The following is a 26583-nucleotide window of genomic DNA, read 5'->3' as shown; positions in this document are numbered from 1 at the left end:
ATATTTTAATGAATGCTTCTTACAATTCCTTTTGTTAATTTTTATATAAAACTATGTTTAATACAGCATGAGATTATATTATTTTTTTTTAAATAATATGATTATAATGACATAAGTTTTGGAGCAAAATTAATTGATCTCACTATTTTATGAATGAAAATATAAAGAAATTTTGTTTTTATGCATGTGCATACATATATATTTTTTACCACCTAGTTATTACATTTTCTGAATTTTATTAACTAAAGTCATAGGAAAGCTTATTTTAGTCGTTGCATTATGGTTGCATTTTTTAAACCCGTTTCTTCAATTGTTTTATCCTCTGTTAATTCCTTAGTTGGATACATAGTTAATAAACTGAAATCTCTCATGGCATATTGAGGCCTCATACTAAAAGCACAATAGTAAAGGAAAATGTATTTTTTTATCTAAAAGCATATTCTTTTTTTATAGAGCTGCATTTTAAATATATATATATTAAATATTACACATACGCGTACGCTCACGTACAACGTTATATCAGTCATATATACAATATTAAAGGATACGTTGTTATATATCTTCTCAGGTCACTTATGGTATGAGTTAAATTGAATTGCGCTCGTACACTACTTCCATCTGCAAGTCGAATTTGTATTGTAGTGATCGGTTTAGCTGTATCTAAATTTAATTGCTTTTTTGCTTGTGATTCATTGGCTGCTTGATCTGCTGGATCAGTTGGAATTGTCATACCAACAGTAGCTGGAGATGGACTGTAAATATTTGATGTAAATATGTATTTTATTATGTTACTAAATGTTATTGCTAATTATTAATTATAAAACGAAATATGTGATACCTTCCCAACATATGCCCTTTCCCAGTAAAAGCTTTAACTTTTGTTTTTGGAGGAACATATTCTTCATGATGATGATCTTCCATATCTAGTCGTAATTCTGCATCTTGAACTTCTTGTCGAATTTCTGCAGGAATTTCTCCTCGCTTGATAGCAGCTAAAAATTCTCTATTTTCTGGATCACTATATGGGCGAATTTCACGATCGTTTATAGTAAAACCATCGCGCCATAATTTCAGTGTAATAAGACCAGTATTAGATTGTTGATTGGACTGTGCTCCTGACACAACTGAAAATACATTTTATGTTTAAAAATTATTCATTTACTTCTCATATATTTTACTGAAGTATTAATGATATATAATGTTAAATTGTGTTAACTAATTAATACCACAAAGAGATGAAATATTATTTATACAAAGTAACAGATAATTCATATAATTTGTCCATAATAAAGTAGATTAGTTTTATATATGCACATGTATATGCACAGAAAATTTGTATATACCTTCTGTATCTGAATTAGTTTGTCCTAATTTATAACCAGTACCACTGAATGTATTTGGTCTTTGTTGTCCACTTGTTCTAGGTTCTATAGAAATAGATTGTTCTTGACACGATTTAAACATATCGCTTATGATATCATTTTTTTTCCCTGGACCAAGTACCTGTTGACCACTGTGTTCAGATCCACCAGCATAGAAGGCTTGTCCTTCTTCTTCTTCCGAACTACTATCTCTATTTTGTAAATCACTTATTGTACTAAATTTTGGTTTTGGTTTGGATTTATTTTTAGCTGTATTTTTATCCATTGTGCTAGCTTCTTTATGTTTCACTATATTCTTTGAACTATCTTCTATATCTTCTTCTTGTACGGCTCTTTCGACAGATTCATTTACCAATGTAGGAGGCTCATCGTTTTCATAAAAGCTTGCAAGTGCAACCTATAATCGTATTATACAATATCAGATGTAAGTTAAAATGAAAATTTAAGTTTTGTTGTTAACTACATCTGTACAACAAAGGATATTAAATAATATTAATATTAATAAAAAATATGATAATTATATTTACTAAAAATATCTTTATACGATCGTTTTTCTTAAGAATTTATTATATTATTGATAATTTTCAATAATATAATAAATAAAAATAATAAAGAATACAGATATAAAACCACTTTTTATTAAAATTGTATCTATAGATTTGAGTAATATTCGAAGTTATAGATTGAAGGTTATATGAAATTGATGTAGATATATAAGCAACGTAATATAATAAACAATATTAAATAATCCGAGACAAAATTTACAAGAAAAAATGCAATCTCACCTCGAGCTGCCAAGCAGATGACTCAAGGTAAAATTGTGCTCTTTCTGGTTCAACACCAGTTACATCTGTAAATTGCGAAACCAACTCGTCGTGGTTCGGCATGATATACGATTATTAAATCACTCACACAATGTATGACTGCTTCCTTTCTTGTCGATCGATGTATCTCTATTTAATTTCGCTCTATGAATTCTGTAGATCTAACAACAAAATTTTTTCTCTCGGCCTTAAACTGCTACTGTCATTCCTTTTGTCTAGATAAACGTGAACCGGATGTTACCGCGCGGATAAAATTTGCGAAATATTTGAAATTTCAACTTCACCATATCGCATACTTTTACATTATTTTTTTTTTTTTTTTTTTTTTTTTTTTTAAATAACGTTTTACAAATTTATTATAGATAATTTTTAAGGTTTTACTAAATTTAAAAAATGATTGATATTGTATATATTTATATGTGACTTTCTTAAAGAGCATTCGTTTGTTCATTTCAGTGTATTTCGATATAATTTACAATTATAATTAATTTACATTAGTAATTACTAAATTTAACGATACAATGCTGTACCACGTCTTATCCAATGTGCAACGCATATGTTGGTTTTTAAAGGTATAGTCATAATATGAATATGCGAACTTTGCATTTGATCGGAATGTGTAAAATTCGCATTTGACTTTTTAATGTTATTTTCCATGCAAATAGTGTACACAGGACATTTATACACGTTTTCTAATATTATTTCTTTCGTGACAAATTTAAGACAAATGATGGGCATTTCGTAACGATACGTACCAGGTACACTATTTGTTAATGTCATTTTTTGCGAATCCCATTGTGCACCGATTAAATATAATCCGTAAATGAAAAAATTATCATTAAATCTCTGTTCAATTTTAGATGGTTCATAAATTGCTAATATTTTGAAAGCTGAGTAAATCTTTTTAATAGGAACATTATGTTTTCTCGAAAACATAAGTTTTGATACGGAAAAGAACATTTTGCAATATGATAATGCACCAAAATGTATCAAATAAGGACGCTCATTTTTAATCCAATCTTTGATAAAGTTTCTTTTCTTTAATAAATAACTAATAAATTCAGAAAGGTTTATAGCTTCCATATTATTGGATATTTTTTTCCAGGTATATGGAATTTGGCCATTGTATATTAATTTCCACAATTCTTCCAAGTAATTGCTTAATATAATATCACCATTAAATGCTGATCTCAAATCTGCCAATGTTCTTTCCATTTCAATTAATGTTTTATTAATTAATTCAATTTCATATATTAAAACGATATTCAATGGATTTGAAAGTGTAGAATGATGAATTTTTTCTACATTTTCAACGATGCATATATTTGATATTTCGGCTTCAATGTTATCGATAATAGTTAGTTTATCTGGTTCTATAAATTCATCGGTCTTTGATGAGATCACAGAACTCATTAAAGACATATATGTAATAAATTCTGCAGTTTCTTTAGCATCTCTTATAGCAATAGCATTTTCATCCGTTCCAAATACTTCAGCAGAATGATCTATTGACATATTTTGTATATGTTTTATTATCTCATTATATTCACATTTTCGAGGCAATAGATATTTTGGATTGTTAGAAAAGAAGTATTGTGAATATGTTATATTATCATTGCAATAATAATTTAAGAGATAATTCATACATCTTTGATCAAATTTGTTCATGATTTTTCCACCATAATTACATTCACCAATAAAATATGATATTGCTTCAATTGGTACATGTTCATGCTTGTTTATTAAATCTTGTAATTGCAAAATGGATGTTTCAAAGTCGGAATAATCAAAATCATATGGAATATTCCAACCCTGCAGCCCAAACTTATTTTTTTCCTTGATAACTATATGGAAGAAACACAGTTCATAGAGAAATTTTGTGAATATTTTTTCTTTTCCAGGACAGCAATCAAAAATATTTTTATTCTTTATAGACTTTGATTGAAAAGATCTCAATAAATTTTCTTTAATATTCATTGGATCATCTAATGTTAACTTTATACTGTTTTGTAAAATACTTATAGGGAATTCATTAATAGAATAACTGGATAGCCATAATCGAAAAGTTAAACATGTGTTTGATGCATTAAAATTTTCACAAATTTTTTCTAATTGAAATAACCATGGAACAGCAAGATGACAATTTTGAAGAAATACCCATCCACCATCTTTTTGTGCTTTTTTAATAAGCATTTCTGCTTTTTTTTGCTGTGTGTCTTTCATAGAAAGAGAAATATATTTTGATGAATAGCCAATGGTACTTGCATAAGCAGAAAGAAAAGAAAGAGGCAAAGAGTAGCTTGGTAAAATAAATAAAAGCGGATGAAGGCAACTAGATTCTGCATACGACTGTGACATTGTATATTGAGATGAGTAGTTAAACATTTTTCCCAAATAATTCTCCACAAAATATATTATATGATAAATAATCTTATCTGGCTCTGTAATTTTAGCTAATATTAAATTTTGAAATGGGCCTAACGTTTTATTCCATGGATCTGGTAATGTTCGAGTTTCTAAATGATCTGAGGTCCAATATATTTTCCAAGCTATATCATTAGAAGAAATATCCTGTGCAAGACCATGAAAATTGGGTAAGTTATCATTTATATAACAAATTTTGTTCCACAACTTTGTTGGTAACCAAACTGGTGCTTTATATAAATTTGAAAAATTAGGATATTCTATATCTGTGACAGAAAAGAAATTAATTTCTTTTTCTGTTGTTTGCTTATTGTCTAATAAAATTTTAGAACATAGTAAAAACGAATAAACGAGTTTGTGTTTTTCAAACAAAGATCTACAGACACTCGAATGAAGATTTTGTGTAAATGAAAATTTTAATAATTTCAATCGTTTCTCAAGAGGAATATTTTTGTTTGATCCTTGGATGGATCGTGTAAATAATTGGATAAACCATTTGAATGAAAAGCGATACATATGATTTAAATTTGATAATGAATTAAGTGTTGTAAATAATCCAGCACAAAATTTAGTATATTGCATATAAGTACTTCGAACCATATTTATTTTATTTTTCATCACTTCAGCTTGTTCTTGTTTTCTTATTATTTCCAAAGAAAGTGTCTTAGAAGAATCCAATATTTGTATAGCTTTCTCATCTTCTATAATATTTACACTAGTAGATGATAATGTACTTAAAATTTTATCTTCTTGTGATTTAAGAGCTTCCCTATTGATAGCATCTTCTATCCAAATATTCTCAAATTGTTCTTGAAGTTCTAATCTTTCCTTTCCAATAATTATATCTAAAAGTTTATCTTGAAGAGCATCACAAGAAAGAGAAAAATCTATTACAATAAGTTTATTATATACATGAGGTAAATAATGTGGATTAGATAATCTTGTTGTGACATACAATCTAAAATTGAGTGAATATTTTGTAATAGTTCGACCAATTTTTAAATACCAATCATCGCCATTTTTATAAATATTTTTTAACAAAAGTGAATCTATAGCAACTTCAAGTTCTTCTTCAATATTTTCTAACAAAATTGGATTACCATTTTCAATATTATACTGTATGATGGACATGTAGTCAGAATCTGTGAATTTTATAACTTTAAGGCCATTTTTTTTCTCTATTTCTTTAATCCAATTATTAGCTTGATTCTGAGTATCAATGAATAAAGGCCATAATTTTGAGTTCTCCATAATAATAGCATTCTCTGTGGAAAATCTGTTTTTAGATAAGCCATTAAGATACCATGAACTTATTTTAAATTCCACTCCAAGTATATTCACAAAATCATAAGATTTAGAATATGGTAATTTTAAAATTTGTAAAAGCTTGATCCACTTCTCTATCATTTTATCTCTATATTTGATGTTATATGGAGCCATGTAAGCTATTATCCCAGAAGAAAGTATCATATCCCCAGCCAAATTATCATAATTTAATTGAAGATTACATACAAATTGTAACCAACGTTCTTTTTCACTTCCAAGACTTGCAATCAAATTTTCTGCTTTTTGCAATTTCTTTGTACAGTTATTTACTTCTTCTTCTAATTTTAATTTTTTCTGTAAAGTATCTTGGAGGCTATTGTTCAGAGTAGCCAATTTTATATTTAAATTCGAAAGAGTTCGACGTTTTTCATTTAAAAATGCTTCTGCTTCATCACATTCTTTCTGAGCTGTTGCTAATTTCTCTTTTTTTGGAGCTACTACTTTAGCAATTTCATTATAAGACACCATTGCTCTTACCCATTTACAAAGTCCTTCTGCAGCACTTGATGCTTTAGCAACAATATGAGGTACAAAATTTTTATCAGTCATGTAAACATTTTTAACAATTTGTATAACAGTAGGTGGTATATTATCTTTATTATAATCTTTCAAATTTTGTAAGAAATTCATATCTCCTAAAATACGTTTACTTGGACCCCAATAATCTGTAATTTTTTTTCCACTAATAGAATCAACGATTCGATCTGGTGTTATGCCTAACATAACACAAACTGCAGCCATCACTAACTTTACAGTATCAGGAGGATTTTTCATAGCTTTGACTAAAGTAATGTCAGTTGGTTTTAATGTATTTAAAGCTAAAACAGCATCTTCAAGAATAGGAATAGCTACTGCAAGATCAGCTTCACATTCAGATTTGAGAGCTCCAGCAATATCTGCCTTTTTATTGGCAATTCCTTCTTCTTTTTTTATAAGGATTGTAGCCTTCTCTACAGTTAAATTTTCATTTTCAACTTCTCTCATTGTCTTTATAGTTCTTTGAGCAGATAGTTCTAATTCAGGTTTTAGAATTGTTAATGTCATACTCATTTTTTCTACTTGTTTTGCTGCTATTTCAAGTTGTTCTAAACCTATCATATATCTATTTCTGCTAGTAGTAATTTGCTCCTGCTTCTTAGCCATTAAATGTGTATATAACTTTACAATATGTAAAAAAGCTGAGTTTGTAACATACATTGGTATTCCATTATCCTTTAAGTACATTAAGCTATTTATTTTTGCATCATTATGAAAATTTATGCAAGCTTTTATTACACTATCTTTTATATTATTTGGAATATGTGTGGTTTCTATATGAATTCTAGCTATTTCAACAAGAGTATCCTCTGGCCATGTATCATAACAATTTATTGTACAATACTTAATTAAATTAGGATATAAATAAAAATATCTTCTCATTGTATTATTGATTGGACTAAAGCCAAGTACAAAATGTAAATTATTTTTACATTGCTGTATAAAATAATCCATTACAGCAGAAATATCCATTTCTGCATTTGGATCACCTTTTTGAGCGTGTATACGTGTTGCTGCTATGATATTAAGTTTTTCTTCACTTGAAAATAAGTCAGGTATTTCACCAGTATGTAATAAACTATTAATATCTTGAAGGAAAATATTCTTCATCTGTCTATCTGTAAGATAAAATGTACAATCTTTTTGAGATTCTCCACATGTACGTAATATTTCTTTTAAATCTTCTCTCCAAATATTAAGATTATAATATGAATCCGTAGTAGGCTCAAAAAATTTTTGATCCAGTTGTATATAACTAGCAAGTTTAGTTATTGATCTTTTACCAGATCTAACGGTAGAAATAATTATTGCACTTCCACCGGGCATTGCCAATATTCTACAAACTTGTACTAGATTTATCAAAATTTGTTGTGTTATTACAATATCAATTTTTTCATTATCGGTATTATTATAATCCTTCATATAAGATATAATTGTATCTTTCAATATTTCTAAAGAACTTATTTCTTCATATTTTTTATACTTTGGTGAAGTTTTCTCGGATTCCATAAAATTACCGAATAGAAGGTATTTTAAACTATCTTTTGTAATTTTGTTATCCTCAAATTTGGACAAATGATCAAAAGCAGACTCAAACGAATCTTTAAAATATTTTTTCACAGCTTCTTTTATACTTTGATATAAAATCTCTTTATCATCATCGTCTAAAATCCGATCACCGAATACACGCAGCGTTTCATGTACCCACAAACGAATGAATATAATTTTTGTATCTACCGATTCTTTTTGGATAAGACTACAACCACTTATCACTCTGTATATATCTCTGATATTAAATAAATACTGCACTTTGGCAGGTATTGGACGCAAGATGTTAAATATTGAGTTGTAGACATCAATTGTAGCATTTGTTATACTTGTTACATTATTTAATACATCTGTGCTAAAAAGATTATTTTTTAAATTAGTTAAAAGCATATTAGAAAATATTTTATAAATGTTATCTGTCGTAAGTTCAGGCAATGTGTAAACATTAAAATGTCGCATAAATCTAGGACAAATATTATGTTTGTCATGACCAGTAGTTATTGTTAATAAAAAGTTAATATTGGTAATGAAGATTTTTTCAAATATTTTTGTGTCATACCAATACCCATAATTAAAATATTGTCGTATTAATTCTAATACAGACTTTGAATCCATATTTGTATCAGTATTTAGATTTAAATCATCTATCAAGTTTATACAATATTTATCTTTTGGTAAAGCATAGTATCTTCTTTTAATTCTACTTAAATATGATAAAAATAAATACTTTGCTTTTTCTGCAGTTATAAGAGAAGAAAAATTAAAAGTATTTGTTAAATATTTGTGCTTTGATAATTTATTTTTTAACAAGTTCTGTAAAAGAACAGTTTTACCTGTTGTAGTATTACTGCAAATAAGAAAAGGCTTGCAATACTTGATATGTGTAAGAAATAAATGACTATACTTAATAGAATTAAGAGTTGGAACGTACTTTTGATCAAAATTGCACATATCTGTTATTGTCTCACCTTTCAATAAATCATTGTAATGTTTCCAATTACCTACACCTTTAAAAATATATAAATTATCTTGTATCAATCCTTCAGTAGGCAAAACAATATCATAATGCTTAATTTCTTCTGGACGTGGATATTTATTGTGAGCATCATTCCAAAGTGCAATACAGAATTCATTAAATTTTATTTGAAAAGCTGTGCATGAATTTCCTCCAAGTACCCATACTAAAGATAATATTAAAGCTACTTGTGACCATATGACAAAATGATCTAAATTTTCTTTTCTTTCTAACTGTTCATTACAAGCCTCTAGTAAATACATTTCAAATAAATTTAATGTTGATGTCACAAGATGTAATTCTCCTACATTTATTGTCATTTTGCAATTCAAATGTACGAATTGAAGACAAGCATCTAATGACCAGTTTAATAATGAATACATTATTTTTTCGTACTTATTATACATTTGATTTTTACTTATATGAGATAATATATATGATTTCCATCCAATAGATTGTGGTTCAATGTAAATCATACCACAATGTGATACAATAACTGGAGATACATTTGCCAAATCTACAGTTTCAAATATTATAGACATTGTTTGTGTCATCAAAATCCTTTCTCCAGAAATTAAATGAAGCATTTTATTGCTATCTATTACAGTATACAAATTTTCAACCCATACATCATTCAAGGATCCATCAAATATCAACCACTTTTTATCTGATGAAGTATTTGTTGCAAAAATACGGAATATTTTAGAACATAAACCATCCTCCCATAAACTCAATTCTCTCTTGTACTGGCCAAATAATTGATTGCTGTTAATGACTCCTGGATTTATAATCTCTAGCGTAACTTCTGCACCATTATTATCTTTCCATTTATGTAATAATAAAAAAGTATCTGCAAGAATCTGTAACATTTCTGTTTTTCCTGTAAGTGGACCACCAACAAGTATAAGAGCATGTTGAATATGCATTAATTCAAATATTTGTAAACATTTTAATTTCAGTATTTCATGAAAATGCAGAGATCTTGATTTGCATACATTTTCTAAAGCCATTAAAACTGTATCATTATTGAGAGATGGTAACTTAGTGCAAGGAAATGTACTATGTATTATATTTTGGAAAATTATTATATCTTCACTATATAATATCGGTAAAATTATATCAATTACTGAACGTAGCAATAAAACATTTTCGTCTTCTGTTTGAAAATGAATTTTTAACATTCTTGCCGTCTTAATAATTGTTTTCATTGAGCACATGTTAAATTTATAATGGGATCTATCTAATAATTGTTCTGATAACAATTTATAAATTACAATCAGTTTTGTTGCGAGCTCTCTTCCATTGCAGAAACCAGATGCTAAAAGTTCTATTTCTATTATTTGATTGAGATCTGGTTTTATCATAGAAATTGTGCGAAAAAGTATTTTCAAATTATCCGGTAATTCATAATATTTAGTATGCTGCATATTCGTAATAATGCAAATATTTCCATTTGGATTTAAATTTAATTTGGTTCCTTCAAACATTACAGATTTCAAATTCGTTGATGTTACTTGATGAACATTCTCGATTGTTTGTGTAACTGCAGATAGTACACTTAACTCCAATTTATCAAAGTTTTTAAAACAAATCCATGTTCCACAAGAAATAAGTCCTTTCAGCACATATAGTATAGATTTGTAAGTAAATCTTTCATTCATGTTTAATATGTAATAAGGCATTGCAAGAGAATTTATTAAATACTTAATAGTTTCTGTTTTGCCAGTTGCCACTGATCCAATAATAGCTCCATATAAATGATAACTGTAAGCTTCCATTAATGTACGAAGACATCTATCAGTTAATGGTGTACTCACTAAATGTTGTTGATAATAATTATACTCATAGCCGTAATTTACTGTAGCATTACATAATGAAGTTTTTATATCACTTTCAGTCCAGTAATAACGCATTTGTGCGAACCAGTTAAAGTCAGTAGAAGAATTAACATTGTTTTCTAATAATAATTTAATAATTTCTTCATAATTAGCAGTTATAATTATTAATGACATTAAAATTTTTCTTTCTTGATGCATTATATTATTTTTAACTTGATCAGATAAACTGGTAAATAATTCAGAATACTTTTTGTAAACTGTTTTTAATAATAATAAGTTAAAAGGTAAGTAACAACTTTGAACTAGAGAGGTCCAATAAATACGAGAAATACAAATTATTACCATACTTGGTACATTTTTAATCCAATCACATATATCCTTTTCTTCAAAATGCAAATAACATTCTTGTAAATTCTCATAAATTGTATCTTTTAATACCTTTTGTAAAGTACATAACCATTTTTCTTCACCATTTAATATTGTAATATTTGTATTAAGTTGAAGGCTCTCATTGCAGTCTCCCAAAATGGAATAGATATTACAAGTTTTATCAAATTTTAATTTTTTGATACCAGGAAAACACTTTTGTAAACATAACTGCAATTTATCAGTATTATCTGATTCAAATAATATATTTTGAATTTCTATATTTGATAGAAAAAAGAATCTTTCAAAGTCTAATCTTTTGCCATCTAAATAATTATGAAGACTTTTCATTATTTGATCCATTTTAATATTTGCATCGTGTAAATTATTTAATATATCAGAATCATTCTGTATGGTATGAAAAGTAGCATTTTCTGAAATTCTGTTTTGAATATTTTCCAATGTTTTATTCACTTCTCTATATAAAGAATTTTCTTGGAAAAAATAAGTTTCTATTGCTTGGCAATGAAATATTGAACTTACAGAAATTTTATATTTCTGTACGTCAAACCAAAGTATTATTATTTCTTGTATCTTTTTGAGAGAAAAATGAAAATCTTTAAGAGGTTTGAATATAGATTCAACAAAGTGAGATGCTCTCATTTCTTCTATTTTTAAGAAATGATCTTCAAGAAGACTGTCTATATCATCTTGTTTTTTAAATACAAACAATTCGGTCTTGTCGCTATAAATTATTTCAAATGAAATTGTATACCACATTTGTTGCATTTCTATCAATTGTTGATAAAGATAAAGTTCTTTAGTAGCCTTTGTACTTATGATTTCATATTTCTTTATATCTTCTATTAGATTAAAATTAATAATTTTCTGAAGTGTTGTTCCAGCATTTGGGGTAAGATCAAATTGTGATATAATAGACATTTCTTTCCAATGTTGTTCCTTGAGTGCAGGATTACATACGCACATAACAAGTGGCAAATATGCTTTAAATTGTTGGATATCATTAAGTGCTTGCCATGATAGTTTCAGTGGAGCAGGTTGTTGCATAGGGTCTGGATCATCTGTGATTCCAGAAAACTTAAATGATTTATTTGATGTAACATCCATTTTAATTCGCGACTTGAATTGTTTATTCATCTCTGTAATTTTTATAAAATAATATAAAGTCTTTTCCTTAATCACATCAGGATTCAAGTACTCAAAAGGTCCATTCAACCATATAGAATTATCTCTCTGCCATTGACGAATAACATTAACAAGACAATAAAATGGATTAACTATCTCTTTTAATTCAACTACTCTTGGAAATTCAGTTTCTGGAAATTTAAAAGACGATTCTTCTCCATTAATTGTAATAACTTGATCCTCTATTTCTTTGACTTTTCTGATAAGATCATCATAATGTTCAGAATATTCTTCAACTTTCTTAATATCATCCATATTATCTAAAATCATAAGAGATGGAAAGAGATTATCTACTTCAACATTTAAAGTATTTATACGCTTTTGGAGGTCATCTTCAAAATCACTTTTAATTGCCTCACATATAATATTACTTTGTGCAAATATGGGTTCTATTAGATTCAACCATCTGATAGTGTCTTTATTTATTCTCATATGATCATCTGTTAATGTAGTTATTTCTAAAATAATACTTAACATTTTTGTTGATTTATGTATTCTTTCTTTTAATTCCTTTACCAAGACTTTTGAATCATGTAACATATAATCAATTAATTTAGTTAATCTCTTTGCATCTTTGGGTACATTTAAAGCTTTTGCTTTAAGATTTTCAAATTCAGAACAAATAAGTTGATTGTATGTTAGATGATAGTTTAGCAATTCCTTTGTAAGTATGTCTATTATTTCAGAGCAATATTTTATTAATGCTTCTTTTACAGGTTCTTGATTTAATTGACCTATATCATAATACACGTTTGTTACCATTGATTTTGCAACATCACGATGCATACTATATTTTTTTATTTCAGCTAGACAGACATCAAAATCTAACTTTTGTGAAATTAATAATTGAATTGTTTCTTTTACATTTGTACCATCACATATAATACCAAATTGATTAATAATAGTAGTAAGATCATTCATTATTGGTCTAAGCATATTTTCCAGTCTCATTTGTAATTTATTATAAGAACTTTTAACAAACCATTCTGGTAATTTTATTTTAATATATTCATGATTTGTATTTATGTTGAAACATTTTTCAAATGGAATCAATTCTTGAGCAATATTTTCAATATTTGAAAGAATATCATGGAATGTATAAAATAAATCTTTTGCATTTGGTTTTAAAATAATCTGATTGTTTTCATATATAAGCTTAATTTCGATTTTTGGTCAGCTATATTTACTATCCATAAGATTTATTATATTATCAATTGACTTTATCATTATTAATATAATCTGCTGTGAAAAGACATTTGTTACACACTGTAAAAAATGTATTAAACGTTTTATAGACATATTTTTTAATGTTTTTGCATCTATTACAGCTTTATATGTTTCATTATAAAAAGTATTTGTTATAAATAAAGCATTCCTATTAATTTCCTTGATACATATACTTTGCAATTGAGATAAGGTTATAATTTTATAATGTTGATATTTCTTAAGATCACAAATAATTTTTGGAAGTTTTAACTGTGCTGTTTCAACGATATTTCTTATTATTTGATGAGAAAGAAAATATTTTTTCATAAGAATACTACGATTTTTTATAAATTTGTCTTTGTATAATTTATAATTGTCAAAATTAGTTATTAATTTTTGACAATGATCCTTCTCAACGTACACAGCATTTTTAATTCCTAAACTTTGTTTTTCTTTCATATATGTAATTTCAATTTCATGAAAAATACGACTGATTAGCTTAGAATATTTTTTTCTATGTTTTTTTGGTATTAAAACTAATATGTCGTTTTTAAATTTTTTAGGAAAAGAATCCATAGTTCAAAATTCTGTAACACTAGTTACAAATATTGAATAAAATATAACCATTGTTTTGTTACCATAGATACAACCCCTCTTCTTCATAACATTCTATTTTACATTCTTACTATTAATTTCATGACTAAACGATAAAATAAATAAAATTTAATTAATGAATAAAAATTTGTTTGTTTTGTTATTTTATTTTATTACGTTCTTACTTATTCGAGACATAAACTGAAAGAAAGTACTACCAAATAAAGTCACCATGTTGTGACGTTACATGAAAGTTGCGCAAATTGATTGAAAACGTACATACAGATTGAGGCATATATATGTAGACCATATATGTATGCAGTCTGCATATATGATGTGCGGTCACACTATATATGTATATATACACGCACACATATATATATATATGTATATTAACAAGTGGCTGTTATAAGCTCAGTCACTATGCACGACGCAAATCATTTAGATGGCCTAACAAAGTTTATAGATATGCCATAAAGAGCACGCCAATTTTTTAAAATAATGTAACGTGTATATACTATAATATCAAGGTAATTTTATAATTATTGATATATCACTTTTTTCATCCAATATTCATGTCGAACATATCAAAATTTTGTGTTTCTTTTTTTTTATAATAAATTTGCGTATTACTCATGCTGCCTAAGGGATATGGACCCAGGTATATTTTGACACAATTAGATTTTTTAACATATTAAAATGTTATTTACAATTTGTATTGTAATTGCAATTATCTTCATATACTATTATTGACAAATAATTGAATGCTTTATAATAAGTTTTTGAGGAATTATATATTTTTAGAAAGTATAGGAAAAGAAACAATTGTAAGAGTAACTGATTGGCTACGTGGAATGTGGGAAATGAGACGTCGTAATAGCCCAGTTCAACAATGGGTTGATTCTATACCATCACCTATAAAATCAAGTGTACCTATCTCAATTGACGTTAAGTCTAGCACTTCGGTAATACCTACACCAGCTAAAGACATTCCAGTTTTAAAGGGAAACTATTCCAAGATTCCTACTATGACTGTATCAGCTCCTATAAATGTGCCTGGCTCATCAGCAGTCAATATGTCTACTAAAATACCTAGGTAAATATTTTAACAAGTGTATATATATATGCACATACATTAAACAAAATCAATAATATGTTTGTGAATGTATAAAGCATGACATTTTTTAATAAAATTTTTTTCTCAAGTTGTATAGATATAAAAATGATATATTTGTATTATAGTTCTCTTCCTCATGGTAGACTTGCACGAGACCAAAGTTTTCAATCAGATAGTAGCCATTGCAGTAGTATAGAAAGTTTATTAGAACTGAGAAAAGCAGATCCTGAAGCAGTTTTACTTAGTCTTGGATTTGGTGGTTGTTCCAATAGTCCTCAGGAAAGTGGTCCATTATCTCGTATACCTAAAAGGTTTTTACAACCATCAAAATTAAAAGGAATTGCTATAAACGACTTTGTTAAACAGCAACAAGAAACAAGTGAATCATTTGATTCCGTATCTTTGGGATACAGGGGTCTAACAGGTAAGCGAAAGTTTCATAGTGTATATATCTTTTTAGATAAACTATATGTTACAATCCTTAATAGGATAAACCTACAATATTATCCAAAGTTTATAATATGAACAAAAACTTAACATAATATTGTAGTGTTGTACTATGTAACTGATACTTTATAGGAAGCGATGGCACATTAAGTATGAATACAAGTATTTTACATCGCAGACATTCTGGGTCCAGTACATTTGTAAGTTTAATGAATGCAATGTGCAACTACATTTATTTGCTGCAAAAACATGAACATCTTTTTTTAATTTGTTATATACGAAAGTCATAGCATGTATAAAAACATTGATTTATAATTGTTACTTACTCTCTTTTCTTTGTAAGGTATATTAATATTGCAAATATTGGTTTATTCTACATGCAAGTTTTTGTTACATGTGTGTGTTTATAATTAAATGAAGCTTATTCTACATATTTTTGTTAATATATATTTCAAAATGCATGAGTTTATATATAAGAACAATTATATGTAATAGAAATATCTATAGGAATTCATTTAACATTAATTATAACAGTGTTTGCAAGATAGATGTAATTACCTACAAACAAATCATAAATTATTTTTAAATTAAAGATTTCCTTTTGAAAATTATAGTTCAAAATGAGTGGAGTTTCTGCTTTTCTTTTTTTTTTTTTTTTGATTCAAATAGAATTAATAATTCGTTGATTTGTAATATATCATATGAAATATTTTTTACTAATAATGCTTTGTGATATTTTATAAGGTTCGCCATATGTAGCACCATCTGAAATAGTCCAAAAAATTATGGAACGATTACGCGAGCACGAATCACATGAAATGGATGCTTATGCAATATACAATCCTTATGAACAATATAACAAAATATATCCACAACCCAGACATTCCGTATTATCACCGGACAATAGACAATTTTTGGACCAGCCACGATCAAAAAGCCCCGATATGCGTAATAAGCGCATGATTATTGGTAAGATAAAATATATTGATGTATCATCTTCTTCTTTAAATTATTTTCTACTTTATTTTATTATACATATTTAAGGACAAAAGTCTTTTGCTTTTGGACATAATGGTGATTTAATTGAGATATGCTTACCAAATACAAAAAAAACAACATCACATGAAAAGGTGAATGATCATTGTACTATTAACGATATTTCTAAATTAAGAGAATTAAAGGAAATGCATATAAAGCCAGAAAAAACATCTATTAATAAATCAGATGAATCTATCAAGAGGAATTTATCTGATCAATTTAATGATAGTACAGAATTTTTTGGAACTGACGAATTATCAAGTAATTATTTCGATGACCAAGTAACTCTTAATATGAAATATAAAACTAGAGAAAAAGAGCACTCCAAATCAATTGCTATTATAACAGAGAAAGATGGCAATATTTTCTCTAAACATGTTGGTACTCGACGTGCTAGTGAAGGATATAATGAAGTTAATTTAGGAGAGAATAATATCATCCCAGATGGTAGAAGATTTAGTGATAGTATAATCATGAAAAACCAAATTAATGAAAGTTTATTAGATAAAAGAAGAGGTTTGAAACGTCAAGCAAGGGTAAATGAATTGGATGCAGAAAGTTTCTATAGTTCAAACCTAATATCTAAAGCATCGCAAGATAAAGAATCTGAATCTGATCTATCATTTGATTCATATGCAACATCAGAAAAAATAATAAACATTAAAAAATTAAATTCTACTGTAGAATCTACAGATGAAGACGAGTGTTTAAGTACAGAAAAGACCAACGAAAATTACGGTCCATTTAATACTTATAAATATTCTCCAAGTGTAAGCACAAATACCTCAAGTACATCTACAACGACTTTATTAAAGACAAAAGATAAATGTTGTAAAAAGAAAAATCGAACTTGCGATTGCAAAGAAAAAATAGATCATATTTATAGAACTGAAGACATGCATGCAGATTGTTGCTGTCAATTCGATGATAGTAAATGCTGGGAGAAAGTAGAAAAAATAATGCAAGAAAATAAAAAATTAGAGGATATTGTAGCAAAAAGCAGAATAGAAATGGCAGAAATCCGTGATATGTTAAATAATGTTTTATCTGTCAGAATGGAACCTGGTTTTTGATAGTATAATCGAAAGATCTATTTAAATGAATTTTTAGCGGGTATTAATTGTTTAATAGATGATAATTATTTAACAGCATATAAACAACAAACAATAATATATTGTAGGAAGCAATCTAAGATATTTTTAAATCCTTTTTTCTAAATACTTTACGAAATCTTTTTTTATAGATAATAGAAATAAGAGGCTACAATCTAATAGAGAATAACTAAGATAGATTAGTTTGCTAAAAAGTTAGTTGAATTGTCAGCAATAAACGTGCTAAAATCTGAATATATAGAAAATGTTATAGGCCTATTATTTGCCTATTTTTATGTGCAAAAATACATGTACATGCAATGTATATACAAATATCTTTCAAAAACAAAAAAAAAAAAAAAAAAGAAAAAGAAATATATATCTTCGCGATACCGATTACGTACATTGTACGTATATATACGCGATATGTAGCAGTGTTTTATTTTTTAAATGTTATTATTTTAATATGGGGCTGTGGATAAATAGGAAAAGATATATTGCTTTATTATCCAATATTTTCAAAATATGGATATTGTTAAATATTTTCGTAAGTCATGATTTTAGAGCGACAATGTCTCAATATAACATTTGTGTTTTAGTGTATACAATAGTTATTATTATTAAAAATTTTTAATATTTTTAATCGACACTAATAAATTATAAATTGTTTTTTTAATTCATTAAAATTTTATTTAAGTTTATATTTGTTATTATTAAATATATGCACAAAAGGATTTTATATATGTAATTATTTAATATGAAGGTTTTAATGTCACATTACAAAAAAAAATTAATTTGATATAACTGATATATTAGTTATATAAAATAAAAACAAAGGACCAAAAATTCCAGTCTTTTGTTGATTCTTTAAATATACACTAATTTATGTCAAATCAATGCTACTATATATATAGTAGCATATGTATATATGCAATGCAATCTTTTTATACGCTTTTTCTTTTAATATTCAAAACACACGTTTGCTTACATTCATTTATAATCTTCCTTACTAATGTATAATCTATTGGTTCAGTTAATGTCGATCATACTTGATTTTTTTTTTAATTAAATTATATTTCATATTACGATTTAATATGATATATAAACACAATTATGCTTACGTACAGAATAAAATAGGATGATTAAACGGTTTTATATTCACGTTTTATACTTGTTAATAAGATTATGTAACTTTTATTCTATTCTACATTGACAATCAAAATTATAAATTATACTTGAGCAATATAAGAACTGTATGTGCAAGAATTATTTCTTGATTCACCTAGCATATTTACATTCTTATTTTAATAGTATTGGAAAACATGATATATGTTCTTCCCTATATTTTTACACGAAAAAACGCCATAAATTACATAACATTATTCATTTTTATTAAGATATATGGGGCTCATGATAAGATGTTAAGTACACGATATTAAATATTCTTGCAAAATTTATATCTTTACTGATGTTTTTTTTTATTATTTTTTTTTTTTTCTATAAAGACCAATTTTGCTTTTATCATCAGAAGATTTACTAATTTTATATATATACATATATATATATATATATATATATATATATATATATATATATATAAAATGTAAATCAAGATTAATTGTAAATGCTATTTTCCTTCTGTGAAGGATATTCATGCATTTACCTTTTTAAAGGTGTCACTTCGTTTGAAATTGTGATGATTTATTACATTTTTCAATCTGCCTACGAAATAAAGAAGCACAATGGAGATAATTTAAAAAATTTTAGTTTAGTTATGAAATAAAATAAAAGATGTATTAAGAGCACTGTAGAAAAAAGATATAATGTATAAATATGGGAAAACTAAATAAAGATCTACTATAAGATTTTCTTTATGCAATTCTCTTTTTCAATGTACGTTAGTTTATAACTTGCATCCGTGAAATGTTTCTATTAATCACGATCAGATAGACTCCATAAAATTACGATTTTCTTATTCGATGAATTAAGAATTTGAATCAATCGTTTCCGTAATAAAAATTATTATTAATGCTGATATTCATTGTGGATTATGTCAAAGCAATGGATATTAATCTAAAAACATATAGTAATGTTTATGTTGGGCCACAATGAGAAGTTATTAAACTATAATCGATAACGGAAAATAATGAGATTCATTTGCGTAAGTAGCACCTTGTAACTTGGGTGGAAAACAAAAGTGGACTATTTAATTACCGGATGTTTTACTTTATTATTAAATGCAGTCATGTAAATGACCACTGAGTTTAAGATTTTTTTTTTAAATCATGATCTTCATTGATGTCAAAAAAATAATCATGTTTTCCTAAAAACAAATTATACATATTTTTTAAACAATTAGTTTTTGTCATAGGCATAAAATCCCATTTAGTTTTACTTTACATATTATGTTATCAAACATTTCCATGAAAACGCAGAATCATAGATATCTGCACTTTTTCATCGCAGTACACAGGTATTTTTTGGTAGAATCACATTCACTATGCCTAAAGCCACTCATTACGATAACGTTGGATCCATGGTTCACCCGATCTTAAATTTAAATATAAACCTGCTACATTACTGCTTCATGTTCGTGCATACATGTAATGTTTATACATAGAGCGTGATAATTACTGCCTTGCCAAAGTCTGCAGACAATATAAAATGTGCTATTACAGACTTGGTATTGGCATGCATCATTTCATATTGACTGTAGTATTTAGGAGGATGACATCTATGACGCTTTCTGTATTTTCATTCATATGTATATGTGGATGTAGAGGTATTCATCCTTAATATACCTTAAACCATATATAAACAAATAATAGCAAAACTCAAACTACATTTAATCTTCTTTTTCCTCCCTAAAACAGAAATTCTCTTCTTTAAGGGAGTCTTTTAAATAAATAAATAAATAAAAATGTGATCTTATATAAAAAAATTAATCCACTAACTTTACAACTTCTTGCTGTTGTTGATCAAGATGAAGTTCCACAATTGTTTCTGTTCTATTTTGCACTTTGAAAGTTACCTGTGCTGCTAAATATTTGTCTTTGTTGCTGACTGACCACCCAGAATACTAGAAAGATTAAATGTACATTTATAGCTTAAATGAATTATATAAACATAGAATATATTTTTAAGTAATTACTTTATCAATAAATATATATACATACCGTGGAGGTACTTTTGTACAATGTTTTTCCATCTTCTTTAAAAGGTAAGAATTTTTGAAGTAATGCTTTCCCATCTATCCTCCACAAAGTTGGATCTTTATTTCCTCCGATATCAGCTTTTGCGACGACAAATGCTCCAGACTATAATTATATATTATAATTACTTGACATAATTTTAATATTACATTCTGCGTATAACATACTATAATAAATTTTAACATACTGTGTAATCTTTTGGCGTTTCCCCTGATGATTCATTGAAACTATTATCATCAGAATCTTCTTCTTCATCTTCTTCTTTATCATCCTCTTCTTTCTTAGAACGTCTTTTCCTTTTGGGTTTTTTTTCTGCATCTGAATCGGATTCGTCGTCTTCCTCGTCGTCTTCTTCCTCATCCTCCTCTTCCTCATCTTCTTCTTCCTCTTCCGAATGTTGTCTTTTTTTAGCAGCTTCTCTTTGTGGTCTTTTTTTTGTAGCACTCTAAAAAGGAATATAAATATTATAAAATATTCTGTCAAGATTGATAATTTTTTGGTATAAAAAATTATAAATCATATATAGTTAGGAAATAAATATTAATATTAATAAAAATTTGATCGAAATATCAATATACTTATCGTGATAAAGGTCGACATTAGATTCGCGCGTTTAAAAAATTTACTGCCGGCGCCACTGACCGGCCGGCAATGATGGCCGCACAAACATAGTCAAAATATAGAAAACAAACGATTTAACTTAGAAGAATACGATCTAGCAACACCTTCCTAGCGCATTATAAAAATCGATCGAGTTTATATTTGAATAATAGTAATAAATTTTCAAGAATTATCACAGCACGTTCACTCGATTAAAAGTTTTATTTAAATACAACATGAGTTATGAGATTTTGATACGTTTCTAACGTGTACCTAAAACTTTCATCCAAGTGTTTTTCTGTTCATATCGAATGCTTATAAAAGCAATAGCTTTTTACAAAGCTCGATGATTGAATATTTATTATATAAAAAAATGATAATCTTTGATCTCGAACAATTAGAAAGAAAGATAATGATTTCTTCGAGTGATGTTTCTTAGGAGGATTCTCACAATTTATTAAGAAATTCTCGACCGTTTGTGACGATTGTTCGATCGCAAATGAGGAAGAGTCGATTATTATTTTTTAATCGATAACATTGTTGGATCGACTAAGAAGTGATATAAAGTAAAATAAATAGAATAAGTCAAGGCGTAAAGTAATAGATATAAGTCGTAAAAGATGAAAAAGTTTCCGGTAGCGTGGGTTTACCTCAGCTCCTGCCTCTGGAGTCCACTCTTCCTCCGAAGCTCCTTCTACTTCTTCTGGATCGTCCGCTGAATATTCGTCCTCGTCCGACACATCCTTGGTTTTTTTCATGTTGCTTTTGCGCGAAATTTTCGTAAGAAATCCCGACGGGGCTCACCAAACGAAGGAAGAAAAAAACGACCGACTAGGAGCAAACCGTTGAACGACGTGCACTTACACCGCAAACAATATGGCGTCGCGGCGGCACCGAGAAGTACTTTCACGCGCAGTTACTTCCGCGCATATCGGAAGTTCAATTGTTTCATTCACTTTCCGCGCCTTTTTTCAATTTCATTTCACTTTCCTTTTCTCGTTACATACTTATTTAAGTTATTCATGATTTATTTTTAATGCTTTCATTTTCATCTTTTATATAATCATTAATTTTTCTTCTAATATCTTTCATTATTTATACCTAACGATTTTCTATCATTTTTATGTACATTGTCTTGCACGTATACATAGGCACAACGATATAAATGACAAATAATGTTTATACAGTATGATTTCCATTATATATATAAGATACGATGAAATTGCAAACGTTTCATATGATTTTCGTTTTGAAAGGTTTTCTAGCCCGGGTCGATATAAAAGTTGGCGCATGCGTTCGTCCGTATTACATCCTAACGCACCCGTTAATGTTTACTACAGTAACCAGTGGATTTTATCAGAAATAATAAATTAAGAAAAAGATGTTCGAGCTATATGGACTCAGTAAAGATGGAATGTTGTATCGTTCACCACCACCAACTCGAAAGGACGTTGATATATTAGAGGTAGAGCAAATAAACAGATATTGGTTATGCTATTCAATAGTCTTCCTATGCCGGTCGATTACTATCATCGTATTATCATTATCATTTTTGCTTTTCAATTTTATACAATAATAATGTTTGACTCTTATAATATGTATGTACTATAGAAATTATACTATAATTCTTTCGTTAAAAGTGAATGATAATTATAGATAAATTTTCATAAAATTTTAGGATGTTATTAAAAAGGATCTATTATTTTTGTATTTTTTTTTAGACTTGCTTACAACTTTCTTCTCCAGAACTTATGAGAAAATTACCTAATGGCGATGCTTTACATCACGTTAAGGAGCCAAATGTTTCGACTTCATTAGATAAAAACAAAGATGCTTCGAGAGAAAATGGTAAGTCTTGGTAATGAATATTATCAATCAGTTGGACCAATCTTTTTACTTATTTTGCACATCACTGAGTTTTGATTTGCACGACGTAGCACATTGCTTTGTATTAAGCCCGCCGGTAAGATTTTCATTTAGTGGATTGTCGCTGTAAAAAAATCCACGAAAAACTGGCGTAACGGTTAAGAAAGAATATCTTGATTTGATATGATTTCTATTTACGGTTCGACGAATTACTCAATTGCGAAAACAATGCTGACGAGGAAATTTAGCTGAAAGTAACGAAAGATAAAAGGAATCTTCGAGTCACCGTTATGGTAATTTCATGTAAGAATAATGTTACGCGCTTGATTGCCTTTTTCCTATGGGAAGCTATCGACGAAGAATGATTTTCAACATATTTCGAAAGTTACAGTTATCTTTTACGTTTAACATTTTTTTGTTTCCTCAACAGGACGTAGCATGAGACGATGGATAATTACGGTAGGAATCTTTTTTTTTGGATGCGCTTTAGTCGTCGCCGTAGGATTACCATTGGGATTGGAACTTCGGAGTTCTCATCTTCTAGAAGCAAGATTGCAGGTTGTTCGGAGAATGCTTTCAGAAGTTCCATTGATCGATGGGTATGCAAAAAAAAAAAAAAATTGAGATGGGTTGACAATTATATATTTTCTTTAGTCACAACGACTTCGCTTGGAACTTACGAAAACATCGAGGAAATACGAAACTGCAAGATTTTCCGTTCGACGAAGACGTTTCAAGGAACTCTACTTGGGGCCCTCAATGGCAAACCGATCTTGTACGTTTACGTCAAGGTATCGTAGGCGCACAATTTTGGTCAGCATACGTCCCTTGCGAGGCTCAATTTCTAGATGCGGTGCAACTTACTCTCGAACAAATTGATGTCGTTCGAAGACTCACTTCGAAATATTCGACGAAAATAAGACTGGTAACGACGAGTGGCGAACTCGAAAAGGCTCACAAGGACGGGGTTATCGCTAGTTTAGTAGGGATCGAGGGAGGTCACAGTATCGGTACTTCTATGGCGGTACTTCGGAGTTTCTATCGTCTTGGTGCACGTTATATGACCTTGACACACAAATGTAATACACCCTGGTAAGTTTACGCCATGGAGAAAAGGATCACGTAATCATCAGGAAATTAATAAATTAAAAATTTCTTTTTTACCGATACTAGGGCAGACTCCTGTTCCGTCGAAGATCCAGATAGAGTAGCTCCTGCAGATTTTCAGAGCGATGGGCTTTCGAGTTTTGGAAAAGCTGTTGTCAGGGAATTAAATCGATTGGGAATGCTCGTTGATCTTTCTCACGCTTCGATCAGGACTATGAAAGATGCATTATCTATAACAAAGGCACCTGTTATATTTTCGCATAGCGCTGCCAGATCTCTTTGTAATTCATCTAGCAATGTACCAGACGACGTACTTCGAAATTTGGTAACTATCGGCTATAGGTATTTGTTTAATATCGTTAATTAGCTGATAATTAATTATTTCGCCAATAAACCCGAGTTTATATCATTAATATTATTAACTCTATTAATGTTTCAAGTCCGTTAATGGTGGATTGGTCATGGTTAGTTTCGACAGTGCATACCTTAGCTGTGGAGATAAGGCTTCCATGCACGACGTTATAGGTTAGATAATTATTTATTATGCAATAGTTAATTTATTAGTAATGAACTAATTTCTTACTTTACTAATATCTTTTCCTTTTAGCTCACATAAATTATATACGCCGAATAGCTGGCGTTAATCACGTTGGCCTAGGAGCCGGTTACGATGGAATCCTAAGGTTTACGAAACGTTTAAATTTGTTTCGGTAATATTTTCGACTAATTAAAGCACATTGATACATTTGTCGTTGCTTCTTCCAGTCCACCTACAGAACTTCCAGATGTTTCCGGATATCCATTGTTATTGGCAGAATTAACAAGGGATAGACTGTGGTCCGCTTCGGATATAAAGAAATTAGTCGGTGGAAATTTATTACGTGTTTTGAAGGAAGTAGAAAATCATGCTATTGTTGTATTACATCAATCTCCGGCTGAAGAATGGATACCACAAGAACTCATAGAAGATTCTTTTAATTGTATAAGTATAGATGCTTAATTGTAATTCCAATTAATTTTGATGACTTATTTTTGTTTTTTATAAATAACAATCCAGTTTAATGGATTTTGTTAGGATAATGTTATAAAGGAATTGTTTTCTTTTCTTTACGATAATTTTTTTTTATTTCATAGCATCGATATGAAATATTTTATATTCCTACGAGGAAAGAAACGTCGGCTATTTTTGTCGAACATTTGTGTTCATAGCGATATTGCGAAATCGTTTTGAGAAGGGGAAGCCTTTCCGGAAATGTCCTTAACGCTTAACACGATCATTGGAATAGGGTGTACCTGGCCTCGACTATTTGATATTTTTTAATAAAGTGTGTTATCAGGCTATTATAAATCACACTGTTCCATTTGATTAAAATTTTTGTATATCGAGACAATGTATTTCCTCTTCGCGTGACTCGTCATTTTCTTTTTGACCTATGCATTCTGATAAAAATTCTAGTGATAAGTTTATTTATCCTGAGTCAGAAACGAGTTAAGTAATAACGGAGAGTTTTACTATCACAAAGGAGTTGCCAAAATGAGGATGCACGTGTTAACGGCCTACGCTCCTAAGATTAAAGAAAATTGTCGAATGTATACGGCCAATCAAATCGTAACATTTGGAACCTACTGCCTTTATTAACTAATTTTATACGTTACTTTTTGACGATAATATATTTTAAACGCGTTAAGAACAATACGACATTTTAATAAAATATATAAACTTATCTTGAATAACATGATGTTGTTAAAAAATAGACGATAAGAATGATTGTATTATTTAACGAATCAAATGTACTCGTTAAAATGGAACGAAGAAGAAAAGTAAACAGGAAAATAGTT

General features: G+C 28.4%; 5 protein-coding genes across 13 annotated transcripts; 2 read left to right on the top strand and 3 right to left on the bottom strand.

The window, feature by feature from the left end:
- Positions 1 to 260: 260 nt before the first annotated feature.
- LOC124956836 (NSFL1 cofactor p47) lies at positions 261 to 2269 on the bottom strand. The gene is made up of 5 exons (XM_047513142.1): positions 2168 to 2269; positions 1344 to 1779; positions 839 to 1124; positions 549 to 752; positions 261 to 390 (listed from the first exon to the last, which is right to left on the bottom strand). The coding sequence occupies exons 1-5, from the start codon at positions 2267 to 2269 to the stop codon at positions 261 to 263; spliced, it is 1158 nt and encodes a 385-aa protein (XP_047369098.1).
- LOC124956773 (dynein axonemal heavy chain 7-like) lies at positions 1603 to 18690 on the bottom strand. Of its 3 annotated transcripts, none has more exons than XM_047513004.1 (3): positions 14311 to 18690; positions 2295 to 12726; positions 1603 to 1779 (listed from the first exon to the last, which is right to left on the bottom strand). In XM_047513004.1, the coding sequence occupies exons 1-2, from the start codon at positions 14333 to 14335 to the stop codon at positions 2717 to 2719; spliced, it is 10035 nt and encodes a 3344-aa protein (XP_047368960.1). In that variant the 5' UTR covers positions 14336 to 18690; the 3' UTR covers positions 1603 to 1779; positions 2295 to 2716. The 3 variants fall into 3 exon arrangements, with proteins under 3 accessions (XP_047368960.1, XP_047368959.1, XP_047368958.1); XM_047513003.1 differs by having other exon boundaries at positions 14452 to 18690; XM_047513002.1 differs by having other exon boundaries at positions 2295 to 18690.
- On the top strand, positions 4224 to 19838 carry LOC124956776. Of its 3 annotated transcripts, XM_047513011.1 has the most exons (6): positions 14570 to 14796; positions 14914 to 14927; positions 15071 to 15362; positions 15509 to 15807; positions 16575 to 16799; positions 16875 to 19838. In XM_047513011.1, exons 2-6 carry the CDS (start codon positions 14918 to 14920, stop codon positions 17939 to 17941), a joined length of 1893 nt encoding a protein of 630 aa, XP_047368967.1. In that variant the 5' UTR covers positions 14570 to 14796; positions 14914 to 14917; the 3' UTR covers positions 17942 to 19838. The 3 variants fall into 3 exon arrangements, with proteins under 3 accessions (XP_047368969.1, XP_047368967.1, XP_047368968.1); XM_047513013.1 differs by lacking the exons at positions 14570 to 14796; positions 14914 to 14927 and adding an exon at positions 4224 to 4800; XM_047513012.1 differs by lacking the exon at positions 14914 to 14927 and having other exon boundaries at positions 14574 to 14796.
- On the bottom strand, positions 18924 to 22658 carry LOC124956781 (glutamic acid-rich protein-like). Of its 2 annotated transcripts, none has more exons than XM_047513022.1 (5): positions 22422 to 22658; positions 21359 to 21616; positions 21136 to 21276; positions 20914 to 21038; positions 18924 to 20842 (listed from the first exon to the last, which is right to left on the bottom strand). In XM_047513022.1, the coding sequence occupies exons 1-5, from the start codon at positions 22527 to 22529 to the stop codon at positions 20824 to 20826; spliced, it is 651 nt and encodes a 216-aa protein (XP_047368978.1). In that variant the 5' UTR covers positions 22530 to 22658; the 3' UTR covers positions 18924 to 20823. The 2 variants fall into 2 exon arrangements, with proteins under 2 accessions (XP_047368978.1, XP_047368977.1); XM_047513021.1 differs by having other exon boundaries at positions 18924 to 20823; positions 22422 to 22657.
- LOC124956779 (dipeptidase 1-like) lies at positions 22130 to 25744 on the top strand. 4 transcript variants are annotated; one of them, XM_047513017.1, is made up of 9 exons: positions 22245 to 22671; positions 23028 to 23236; positions 23493 to 23619; positions 24068 to 24236; positions 24292 to 24729; positions 24811 to 25069; positions 25185 to 25269; positions 25352 to 25427; positions 25510 to 25744. In XM_047513017.1, the coding sequence occupies exons 2-9, from the start codon at positions 23153 to 23155 to the stop codon at positions 25742 to 25744; spliced, it is 1473 nt and encodes a 490-aa protein (XP_047368973.1). In that variant the 5' UTR covers positions 22245 to 22671; positions 23028 to 23152. The 4 variants fall into 4 exon arrangements, 3 of the variants coding, with proteins under 3 accessions (XP_047368973.1, XP_047368972.1, XP_047368974.1); XR_007103363.1 differs by having other exon boundaries at positions 22130 to 23236; positions 24811 to 25086; positions 25510 to 25574; XM_047513016.1 differs by having other exon boundaries at positions 22245 to 23236.
- The last annotated feature ends 839 nt before the right edge of the window (positions 25745 to 26583 follow it).

Source organism: Vespa velutina, chromosome 23 (genome assembly GCF_912470025.1).
Source record: "Vespa velutina chromosome 23, iVesVel2.1, whole genome shotgun sequence".
NCBI classification, from domain to species: Eukaryota; Metazoa; Arthropoda; class Insecta; order Hymenoptera; family Vespidae; genus Vespa; species Vespa velutina.
This window is presented reverse-complemented; position numbering and strand designations above follow the sequence as displayed.